The sequence below is a fragment of the Bubalus bubalis genome, chromosome 4 (assembly GCF_019923935.1).
Source record: "Bubalus bubalis isolate 160015118507 breed Murrah chromosome 4, NDDB_SH_1, whole genome shotgun sequence".
NCBI classification, from domain to species: Eukaryota; Metazoa; Chordata; class Mammalia; order Artiodactyla; family Bovidae; genus Bubalus; species Bubalus bubalis.
Genome location: NC_059160.1, coordinates 16,187,743 through 16,199,325, shown reverse-complemented (window position 1 = coordinate 16,199,325; position 11,583 = coordinate 16,187,743). Strand labels below are relative to the sequence as shown.

General features: G+C 55.9%; 1 protein-coding gene and 1 long non-coding RNA gene across 3 annotated transcripts in view; one reads left to right on the top strand and one right to left on the bottom strand.

Moving 5' to 3' along the window:
- Positions 1–1,293: 1,293 nt before the first annotated feature.
- Positions 1,294–6,898, top strand: LOC102411202 (PILR alpha associated neural protein). 2 transcript variants are annotated; one of them, XM_044941008.2, is made up of 7 exons: positions 1,297–1,756; positions 3,880–3,936; positions 4,140–4,213; positions 4,529–4,651; positions 5,418–5,499; positions 6,254–6,475; positions 6,757–6,898. In XM_044941008.2, exons 2-7 carry the CDS (start codon positions 3,920–3,922, stop codon positions 6,776–6,778), a joined length of 540 nt encoding a protein of 179 aa, XP_044796943.1. In that variant the 5' UTR covers positions 1,297–1,756; positions 3,880–3,919; the 3' UTR covers positions 6,779–6,898. The 2 variants fall into 2 exon arrangements, with proteins under 2 accessions (XP_006065891.1, XP_044796943.1); XM_006065829.4 differs by having other exon boundaries at positions 1,294–1,756; positions 4,140–4,651.
- The window catches only part of LOC112584471, a 6,654-nt gene continuing 1,389 nt past the window's right edge, over positions 6,319–11,583 (bottom strand). The window contains exons 2-3 of the long non-coding RNA XR_006550365.2: positions 9,397–9,466; positions 6,319–8,005 (exon numbers count right to left, since the gene is read on the bottom strand). This is a non-coding gene — a long non-coding RNA (uncharacterized LOC112584471). The remainder of the gene's footprint in view (positions 8,006–9,396; positions 9,467–11,583) is intronic.

Here is an 11,583-nt window from a genome sequence, read left to right as displayed (position 1 = left end):
AAAACATGACTCGATATTGTGAAGACTAGTTTGTAAAGGGCAGAGGCAGAAGCAAGGAGCCAGCTAGGTAATCACTTCATTATTTCAGAGAGAGCAGATGGCTTGGACCAGGGTGACAGCAGCAACGATAGAGTGGATTTCCCTGGTGGTCCAGTGGTTAAGACTCTGTGCTTCCACTGCAGGGGGTCTGGGTTCTAAGATCCCACATGACACTCAGCGTGACCAAAAAACAATGACGGAGAAAAGGAGATGGATTCGTGGTATATTTTGGAAGTATAGCTCACAAAACTTGCTGGTAAATTAGATACAGGGTGGGAATCAGAGCGAAAAGGAAAAGGTGGGGAGGATGTTTCCTAGGTTTTTAGCCTGAAAAGTGGAAACCATCGTATTCCAGGATGGGGAACACTGCTAAGAGAGAAATGGACTGACCGGGGCCGAGGGTAATTCAAGACATCTATTTTAGCCACATGAGCTTTGCATGGCTATTAGACATCCAAGTGGAGATGTCAAGTAGGCTGTTGGATAAATGAGTCTGGAGCGTTGGATATAAATTTAGGACTCGCTGACATTTACATAGTATTTAAGCCCTGGGACTGGATGACATCACTGGACAGAGAATGTGGAACGAGAAGGGGCCAAGGACTAAGCCCTAGGAAGCTCTAACATTTAGAGGTCGAGCAGAAGACGGAGAAGGAAAAGCCAGTGGGAATGAAAGGAAACTAGAAGGCATGGTGTCTGCTCACAACTCAAATAAAATAGGGTAACCTGAAAGACACAGGAAGGGTAGGACAGGGTGAGATTAGGGGCTGGGGAAGCCCATTTAGCTAGAGGGGTTAGGAAAGGCCTCCTAGAGGAGGTGACATAGGAACTAAGGGAAATTTTAATGAAATGAGTGAATCACTGAAAGAAGCCAGGGGAAAACGGTCAAGGCAGTGGGAACAGCAAGTGCCAAGGCCCTGAGGCAAGCTCACCTCCTCTGATTCTAGGAACGTAGATCAGGTCCAGTGTGGCTGGGACATGAAGAGCGAATGGGGAGCTCCCTGGGGGGCCAGGTTATGCGCGGCCTCCTAAGGCACAGTAAGGAGCTGGGATACTCTAAGTGCTAGAAAAGCTGAGTAATGCAACTCGGTCCACTTATTTGAAAGATCGTTTGGGTTGCTCTGGGAAGGCTACACTGCAGCTGGGCCAGAATGGAATCAGGGGATCCAGCTGTTGTGATAATCCGAGGATGGTGCGAGAACATCACACCCACCCTCATCCCACCTCATCCCCCAGCAGAGGCGAAACAGATAGGAACCCAGAGCTTCGGGTGACTCAGAATCTCAGAAACTCACTGGTGTCCACGGAGTTGGGGTGAGGGTGGAGAAGCCCGCCCCCGGAACCCTAGGAATCGGACGGTCGTTCACCCTCCGCTGCCCTCTCCCATCCTCCACCTGGGACGCGGCCAGGCGCGACTTTCGAGGCGCGGCAGCGGGAGGGTTAAACCGAGCGGAGGGAGGAGGAGAGGCGGGGACCGCGCGCTCCGAGCTGCCGCGCCGAGCCCAGCCGAGCCGAGCGCAGCCCGAGCCGAGCCGAGCATCTCCCGCCGCCGCCGCCGCCGCCCCGCGCCCCGGGCGCTAGCCCCCCACCCTCTCCTGCACCCCGTATCCCGCAGAACCCCCCGACCATGCCCCGTGCCCCACGCGTTCCCGCGACCCCCCAGGCCCGCGCAGCCCCGAGCGCCCGCAGCCGTCGCGCCGCCGCGCCAGGCATGCAGGTGAGCGAGAGGGCCCCCCACATCCCCACCCGAGGGAGCCCGGCCCTGCCCTCCCCGACTCCGCGCCCTTCGCCCCCTAACCCTCCCGGCGCGGACCCCCGCCCGGCTCGAGCCTCCAGCCCAGAAGCTCGCCTCGCCCGCCGCGCTCCGCATCCCACCGCGGGTCCCGACTCTGTCCTGCCCTCCTGCGCAGCGGTCCCGGCGGCTGCCTGCATCCCGCCTTTGGCTCGGCCCCTCGCATCCTCCTGCCTCGGCTTCCTTTTCTGCTCTCGGCGCTCCCTCCCACGGATCCCCTCGCCAACCTCCTGGTCCTCGTTTCCACACCCCCCAACCCCCACCCCACTCGTCGATTTCCAGCGGGGTCCAGGGAGCGCGGGCCTTCGGGAAGGGTGGGCTCGCGGCCGCGCTGGGGATGGGCCCTGCTCCCCCAGCCCCAGACTCCCGCCCCACCCCCAGCTCGTCTCCTGCGCACAACAGGTCGGTGAGGAGCGAGGGGAGGGTGGGGGTGGCGCGCCAGCCGGGCGACTGCGGGCTTCCTGGAGGGGGTGACTAAGGGGTGCGGGGTCCGGGGACTGGAGTTGACGTTGGTTGGGGCGGGGGGATGCACAGGCAGGAGAGGCGAGTGGGTCCCGGCGTCAGCTGGCCACAGCTGCCCCTGGGAACCCCTCTCCACTCCACCGGCTTCCACTCCTTCCTCGGTCCCCGCAGCCTCGCTCTCTTCCTGGCTTCCTTTCGTGTCTTCCCACCAGGCCCCCTTCCCTGCCTCTCTCCGTAGCTCCGTGTCTTTTTACGTTGGATGAGACAATTTCCAACTCCTCCATCTTTGCTGTTCCCCAGTCCCTTCCTTGTCTCATTCTGTCCTCGGTACCTTGTCGTCTCCTCCCCCCTTTCTTCCTCCCCATCCCTGGTCTCCTCCGTCCCTCTTCTCCCCTCTCCTTCCGCGGTCTCCACTTCCCGTCCTGCCTGGACCTTTCTTTCCTCCTTCTCCCCGGCTCCTGCGACCCCGGAACCCTCTCAGTTTCCCTCCCTGACCTTTCCTCTTATGCTCAGCATCCTACAGCTGTCCATCTTTTGTGCGCGCCCCCCACCCCAGTCCATTCTTTCAGGGACCAGCCCCCCTCACCTCTTCCTCTTCACCTTTCTCCTTTCTCACGCCTCACCAGCCTTCCGTCTCTCAGCCCATCACCTCTTCACAGCTCTCTCCACAGCCCACTTTCCCAGTCCCTTCCCCAGACTCTCCCACCTTACTCCCTGTTATTCTCCGAGAGCGCTTCATATCCAGATCTGGACCCAGAAACCAGAGGATACTGAATGTCACATCCTCATTCACTGGGGAGCCTGCTGCCTCCCCCTGGGTCTGCCACCCTCGACTCTGAGAACGTGTCCTCCTCTTTCAGAACCCTCCATCCCGATGATTCTCCCAGACTCTTTACCCCGGAGAGTGACATTTGAGGGTCCGGCTTCTCCCCAACTCTTCTTCTCAGAGGGCACCTATGCGTTTGGATGACTGAACACTGAGCAAAAATTACATTCTGTAGTTTTCTCCCACCCACCTCTCCCTTTCTTGTCTCTTTCCTTCCATCCCTCCATCTCCGTTTCCTCTGCTCCTGAAGATGCAGATTCCTGGGGCCATTCACTCCTCAGAGAAAAGCCTCGGAGGACAAGTGGGGTGGGCAGTCTGGGATGCTCCCCTCTGTGCAGCCCTACACGTTCACACACTTAATCTGATTGACTTCCTCTTCCCTCCCCCTCTCAGACGCCCTCCCTCGCGGTAGGTGCTCAAGGAATCACAAGGTTCTTGGCTCTAAATTAAGATCCAAGAAAAGCTAGGAGCTGTGGGCAGAGGAAGTGAGAAGGAAGGAAGCCAGAGAAGTGAGAGTAGACCCTGGGGTGGGGAAGTAACAGGGACCCGGGAAGTTGCAGATAGGGACTTGGGGCTAGACAGGGGACTGGTCTGGAGTTTGCCCTCCCCAGGACAGTGCTAGGCAACTGAGGGTCCTGAGTGGTGGCAGCATAGATGGCAGCTGCAGCTGGGAGGGGAGATGGAGGTGAACGGGGAGGATGGATGAGCTGGGGAGGTCCTCAGGGCAAGCTTGGGATGTGACAACCCCTCTCTCCCCCAGTAAAGGCTGAAAATCTGAGTCACCGCTGAGGATCTCGGACATGGAGTCCAGGATGCGGTAAGTTTGGAGGGAGCTTAGAGGTCACATTTCCTGGGGTTTTGGCCCTTTCCCTCCTAGGCCCACCCAGGGCTTTTCATCCTGAGGGCTCGACCCTTGGAAGATGGGAAGTGAGACATGTCTTCCCGCAGCCACTTTTTGTACAGAGGAAGGAGGCAGCCCAAGATGGCCTCGGACTCATCGCTCGCTCTCCCTTCCCGCAGGCCTGCATTGCTGCTGTCCCATCTCCTCTCTCTCTGGCCACTGCTGTTGCTGCCCCTCCCACCGCCTGCTCAAGGTTCCTCCTCCTCCCCTCGAACCCCACCAGCCCCAGCCCGGCCCCCCTGTGCCCGGGGAGGCCCCTCGGCCCCACGCCACGTGTGTGTGTGGGAGCGGGCACCTCCACCAAGCCGATCCCCTCGGGTCCTGAGATCACGTCGGCAAGTCCTGCCAGGCACCGCGCCCCCGGCCACCCCATCAGGCTTTGAGGAGGGTCCACCCTCATCCCAGTACCCCTGGGCTATTGTGTGGGGCCCTACGGTGTCTCGAGAGGATGGGGGGGACCCCAACTCTGCCAATCCTGGATTTCTGCCCCTGGACTATGGTTTTGCAGCCCCCCACGGGCTGGCTACTCCACACCCCAACTCAGACTCCATGCGGGCTGATGGAGATGGGCTCATCCTTGGAGAAGCACCTGCCACCCTGAGGCCCTTCCTGTTCGGGGGCCGCGGTGAAGGTGAGCGGGAGAGGCTGGGAAGGGATATGGATGGCGCTGGTTGAAGACTCTCAGGGCAGCAACAGGGGTCCTGTGTATCAGCTCCTTCCACAAGTGTGCCGGGCCCTGGGCTGGCACAGGAGGCGGAGAGGAAGGTGTGTCTGAGCCCCAGAGGAGCTCAGGTCCACTGGTGAAAACAGACGCGTAAACCCTCGGGGATGAGTCAACAGTAATACATGCTCTAATAGAGGCGTGCACAGCATGTTTTTAGGCAAAGAGAAGGGAGAGACTACTTCTGCCCGGGGATCAGGACACCTTCCAAGAATTGACATTTGAGCCAGACCCTGGAAACAGTGGGAGTAGTCCAGGCAGAGGAAGGCCCTTCAGGATGACACCTCAACTCAGGGCACGCAGACACAGGGCCAGTGGTTTGGGGGCGGGGCCAGGGCAGAGATGGACATTTTCACCCGCTAGTTTCCGTGCAGAGAGAGAGAGGTTCTGAGAGGTTCTCTCTGACCTTGGAACTCCTTCTCATCCCATATATACAGAAGATTTGGGGAAGTGGAGAAAAAAGATTTGGGAGGGAAAGAGCTGAAAACTCTGGGGAAAGCTGGTGATAAAAATAAAGCAGGGAGGCCCTAAAGAAGCAGAAAAAGAGTTGGATGATGTGGCTTCCAATGGCAACACTGCTCAAGCTTCCTGCACCTACAGCCTAACCCCACCCCCAACCCCGCTTGGCTTCCCGGGCCCCAGGCCTCCCTAAGACTTTTTCCCTGCCCCCAAGCAGGTGTGGACCCTCAGCTCTACGTCACAATTACCATCTCCATCATCATTGTCCTCGTGGCCACCGGCATTATCTTCAAGTTCTGGTAAGCCAGCAGGAAGGGGATGCTGACATCCCCATGAATGTTTGGCTGGAAGGAGCCTGGGTGGCAGTTTTGCTGGGGGTGGAATAGGAAGTGGTGGATTAAGGCAAGACCTTGGGGAAAGATAGGAAGGATCTGGGCAGGGGAAGCTGTGAGAAATGAGCTCAGGTTCCTGCTGGGGAAATACAAGGAGAGTGGGAGAGATAGGGAGATCATTGTGAGCACAAGTTGGGGGGCTAGGGTGGCCATCCCTTGTCATTCTGCAGGGCCCTTCTTAAGGCCGCCTTAAAGGGAAGAGGGAGAAAATCCCAGCTTTTTGCATGCACTTAATACCAGGTCACTCAGTCCTTCACACTTTACTGCAAGACTCATTAGACTCAGGTGTCCAGGTCATTAGCTGACTTTGAACTAGAACTAAACCTGCCAGGCACCTGCTGCGGAGAGAAATGGCTCTCTGGGTGTGGGAGGGTAGGGGCAGTGGTGGGGGACTCTATGTGTCCATGGGGAGGGGGCGCCCATTCTGTGGCTCTGGACCAGGTGGGAGGGTGGTTTAGATTCCCAAGCCCCCCTGGGGGCGCGGGGACAGGAAGTGGTTTTGTGGACAGGGTCTCAGGATCTGGGGCGTAGGGAACAATTAGAGGCTGGTTTCTCTGCTGTCAGATTCTGCGGGTGCCTGGGGGGGTGACCAGCTCCCGAGGGGGCCCAGGCTGGGGACTTCTTGAATGGGTGAGACCCTCTCTCCTTCTGGGGTCACCAGCTGGGACCGCAGTCAGAAACGGCGCAGGCCCTCGGGGCAGCAAGGGGCCCTGAGGCAAGAGGAGAGCCAGCAGCCCCTGACTGACCTGTCCCCAGCCGGGGTCACTGTGCTGGGGGCCTTCGGAGACTCGCCCACCCCCACCCCTGACCACGAGGAACCCCGAGGGGGGCCCCGGCCCGGGATGCCCCAGCCCAAGGGGGCACCAGCCTTCCAGCTGAACCGGTGAGGGCAGGGCAGAGGGCAGGGAGGCGGGCAGTGGCAGTGGGTGGGGCGCTCCCCACTGGGTGGGTGGGGAGGAGGCAGACTGGCCCACGCTCAGGAGACTGGACCTCTGCTCTCTGGGGGGCCCCACCTGTCTCCCTGTAGATCTATGTCCTGTTTTCATGCTGCCATTTCACTCCACCTTGCCCCCTTAATCTCCATCCCTTTTATTTCTTGAACTGCCCTCCTGATTCTGGCTTGCCCCTTGGTTCCTGACTGTGCCCTTTCCCTTTTCCCCTTAGGATTCCCCTGGTGAATCTGTGATGTCCCCCAAGGTTGGGGCACCTCCAGGCAGGGGGCCAAGGGCCCGGCATAGCCCCCATCCTGCTGAGGGCACGGCGGCTGTGGGCGCTGCGGCTCTGCCTGGGCTTATACCTTGGGAACACTCGCTGGCCCACAGGCAAGCCCAGCTGCTCACCCTCCTTGAGGTGGGGGCCTCACTTATCTGTGGCTTCTGGCCCCCCGGTCCCCACCCTGGCACACTCACACGAGCCTTGCACACTCACCTCTTCCCTCTCAGGCCATCGCACACTCACGCTCTTGTACAGCCAGTCTCTCCACCCACATCCCCCCTCCGAGGCTCCCCGTGTCCTCCCTTTTGTCTCACACTTTTCACTTCCTCTCCTCCCTCGTCCTGCGCTCAGCCCATCACTCAGCGGTCAGTGGGTGTACCTCTCATGTGCATTTCCCGGCCCCTCGTTGTGATGTTGTAAATGTCGTGCTCACACTCCACTTCGTGAACACCCACGGGTGGAGTTTCTGTGTCCCCTGCATGCTGCCCTGGAGGGGGGTGGGAGATGAGCTGGGGGCTCTTTGGGCCCCATCTGTCCCGGTCCCACCCCACTCCACGTCGTGGGTTTTACCATGTCCCCCATCCCACTCTAAGGACTCCCCTGTGGAAATGGGGAGTCATGAGGCCCCAAAACTCCTCCCCAGCCCCACTGCTAAATTCTGTTGTCTGGGAGATGGCTTTTGGGGAGCCTCCTGCTGCAGTGCAGGAGAAAGGGGCCCCCATTTGCCCTCCCCTGCCTCCCAAGTCCTTCTGTCTCTTCTGTCCTGGCTGTCTGTGCGTGTCACTCTGGAACTCAGAGCCCCCTTTCCTCCCCATCGTCCCCCCCAATCAAGTCCTCCACTTTCCAGTCCCCCTGAGGGCCTCCCTAATTCCACCTAGGCTGCCAGGGACCGGGGCCAGCTGGTTTAAGGCCATCAGGAGCTCTGCCTCCCAACCTGCCCCTCCCTCCCTCCTTGGTTCCTCCAACTCTCCTGCCTTTTGTCCCCTCCACCCCTCAGGTTTGTCCCAACTTCTCATGGCTTTCCCACCTTCCTTCCTTCTTTCCTCTCTTACCTGGCTCCTATGCTGTGATATATATTTTTGTATTATCTCTTTCTTCTTGTGGTGATAATCTTGAATTCTTGTGGGATGTAAGTTTCAAAATTTTCAAATAAAGCCTTTGCAAGATACCTGAGTCCCCTGGTTCTGCCTCATGAGCCCTGCAGTGAGGAAAGGAGGAAAGGCTATGGGCAGCCAAAAGGGAGGAAAAGGAGGATGGAGGGGTGACCCTCCAGGCCCGAGTGACCTGGCCTGCTCTGACCTGGAGTTGGGGTTTGGGGGCTTTGATATGGGATGGAGCTGAAGGAACAGACACTGACGGGAGCAGACCTGATGAGGAGCAGCCGGAGCAAACTGGAAGAGTGGCTTGTTAATTACCAGCGAAGGTCAAGAGAGACCATGAGAAAGGAGGCCGAAGCAAAGGGACACTTCTGTAGCAGCTCAGGCGATGGCGCCAGCCAGAAAAGGAAGAGGAGAGCTGATAAGGCAGATGGAGGGTGAAGGGCAAAAGGAGAAGAAAAAATGGAGCAATGGAAACAAGACGAGAGGGAGCAGCAGGAGAGAGGCTGGCTGCCCTGCTTGCTTTATTTTCAGCCTTGCTCCCTAACCTGCCCCCACCCACAGCTGTCCCCCAGAAGCCCTGTGGTTAACTCTCATTAGCTTTTCCTGTTCTGCCCTCTTGAAGAGGCACTGCTGGGGTGTGGGGGTGGCATCGAGGGGTGTATTTGAAGGAGGGAACACAGGCTGCCCAGCTGGGATCAGTCACCTCTGAGCCCCCAATTCTAGGTTTGGCTCTTGTAACAGCCCTGCAAAAGCCCACACAGCAGCCTCTCAGTTGTTGCTAGGCTTTGTTGCCATGGTAACCATCCAGGTCCCATTTCTCACCCCCACCCCCATCTGTGCCCCACTTGCTCCCTGGAAATGGGGGAGCTCCAGGAAGGAGAGGAGACAATCACAGGTAAGTGGGGGCTGCCCTGGCCTCTGCTGGCCTTTGCGTATTTACTTTTGCAGCTCAAATCAGGAGTGTCTATGTGGCCATAGGTGCGTGTTTTAGGGGTTGGCGAGCTTTACTGTGTAACATCAGTGAGGTGTGGCTGAGTCTACGCAGCACACAACGGTGAGCGCGGGGAGGAGGGAGTGTATTTCTCAGGATCGGAGCAGTATGTGGATTCAGGGTGTCAGACTCCCTAAGAAAAAGAGGCAGCAGAGCCAGGCCAAGGAGTGATGAACCAACTGAAAGCAGAAGCGCGAAGCAAACACACTGCTGAAGGAGCTCAGAGTCAATCCAGTGGGACCTGAAGAGACTCCAGCCTGCAGCTGGTGGATGGGACAGGGCTGGATGGGACCTGAAGTGCAGGAAGAGGTGCTGCTGGGATGGGTTGGGGCAGCGAGGGAGGGACCCAAGGAATGTGGAGGAGGAGGAGAAGGAGGACGGGAGAGGACCTTTCTCTTCCTTCCCCTAAGGAATCTAGTCCCTATTAGGTCGGGGTTGGGGGAAGAGGAGGCACCAAAGGGGAAGAGCTGAAGTGCCTGGACAGCACTTGTCTCTTACCACCTTCCTCTTCAGAGGGACAGTGTGACCCCGAGGCTCATCCATATGCAGAAGGCACGAATAAAGGCCCCTAATGAAGAGTGAATTAATTACCGCCTGATTAGACTGCTGTTTCTCTAAATTTAAATAAATTAAAACACACCAGCAAGACACAGGAAATCCTTAACCTGTTCTTTCTCCCTAAATGCCCTCCTTAGGGAATATCAGATGGTGGGGGAAGGACAGAGGAGAAAGATGTCTCGATCTTCTGAGTTGTCTTAAGGAATGTTAGTGGCTCAGTCGTGTCTGACTCTTTGCAACCCCATGGACGGTAGCCCGCCAGGCTCCTCTGTCCATGGAATTCTCCAGGCAAGAACATTGGAGTGGATTTCCATTCCCTTCTCCAGGGAATCTTCCCAACCTGAGGATCCTCCTGACCCAGGGATGGAACATGGGTCTCCTGCACTGCAGGCAGATTCTTTACCATCTGAGCCACCAGGAATTCCTGTCTTCAGGAATGATCCCAAACTACATCCCATTATCAAGCTAACCAGGAAGAGGCCCTGGAGAAGAATCCTAACTTTCTCTCTTGTAGAGTTGAAACTGAAACTATGGGGCCTGGGAAGGTCCTGGAGGGCTGCAAATGGCAGAGAGTCACTGCTCAGTCACAGACCAAGAATACAAAGAGTGGCCATACTACCCCTTTGGTTCTTGGAGTCCACACATCAGTACCTACCGGGACCAGCATCTCTCATCTCTATGCTTCCTTTGCCTCCTGAACTGTTCATTAAATGACTAAGCCAGACTTCTCTTAAGCATTTTTCTGGAATGCTTACCATTGTGGCTCAGACCAAACCAGGGAGTGGGTAAGCCCCCAGGAGGAGGGATCTCCCAGGCAGAGCTCAGGGTGTGGAAGTGATTCAAGATGGAAACAGTGTGCCAGCTGGGAAACCCCAGGCTAAAATTAACAGCCCTCCTCCCCCTACGCCCATTTCTCTCTCTAAAGCTTTTCTCTAAGGAGTTCAAAGCACTTAAAACTTGCTTCTTATACTAAGGGCAGGAGAAGCAGGGCTGACAGTTGGAGACACCAAGGCCCAAAGGGGTACCAGTTATTGTAAACAGGCGAAGAACAGGAGAACCAGGACTTGTTACAGTGACTATTGCCATTTTGCTCCCGCTTCTCTAGCTCAGCCCCCAAAGTCAAGGTTTCTCAAATGATCCATCTCTAACCCATAGAGCAACTAGGTCTGTTCATATCTGCACCTTTCAGACCCTTATTCCGCCAACTGTTGCTCCTGGGTTAACACAGGCTGATTACAGAGTCCCAAAATGTGATAAAGAGAGCACTCTAAAGAAAAATTAAATTTTTTTTTACACCAACAACATTTTGTATTGGGGTATGGCTGATTAACAATGTTGTGATAGTTTCAGGTGAACAGCGAAGGGACTCAGCTGTACATATACATGGATCCATTCTCCCTCAAACCCCCCTCCCATCCAGGCTGGCACATAACATTGAGCAGAGTTCCATGAGCTATACAGTAAGTTTTTGTTGGTTATCCATTTTAAATATAGCAGTGAGTACATGACCTTCCTAAAGTCCCTAACTGTCCCTTCCCCTGACAACTATGAGTTCCGTTTTCCAAGTCTGTGAGTCTCCCTCTAAGAGAGCAGACACTTTTAAAAAGATACAGTTACAAGCCAAAAATACATATCTTCTCTTTAAATGTTTAATTGAAATTTTTATTTTTAGGTGTCTTTTGCTACTTCCTTGCTGTGACCTTGGGAAAAATCACAAGTCTTTACAGTCTTAGTTTCATTATCTGTAAAATTTGGCTTTATAGTTATTCCTATATAGGTTATATTTATCTCTAGGCAAGGAACTATTACTGCTAATAGGAGGCACTTTGATTCTGTTTCACTCAAAATAGAGCTGAGCCCAGAGGGATTCAGCTCAGATCTGGGGCAGCCTGGTGGCAGCATTCATTTATTCAAATAACATCTATTTATTTAGCATCTACTGTGTGCTCAGCAAAGTAGTGGGAAAGTACCATGTATGAGACAATTTCTCCTGAGCTGCTGACAATTTTGCTGAAAAGTTACATGAAAGAAATTGAAAGTGAAAGTCAATCAGTCCTTTCCGACTCTTTGCGAACCCATGGAATATATAGTCCTGGAATTCTCCAGGCCAGAATACCCAGGTGGGTA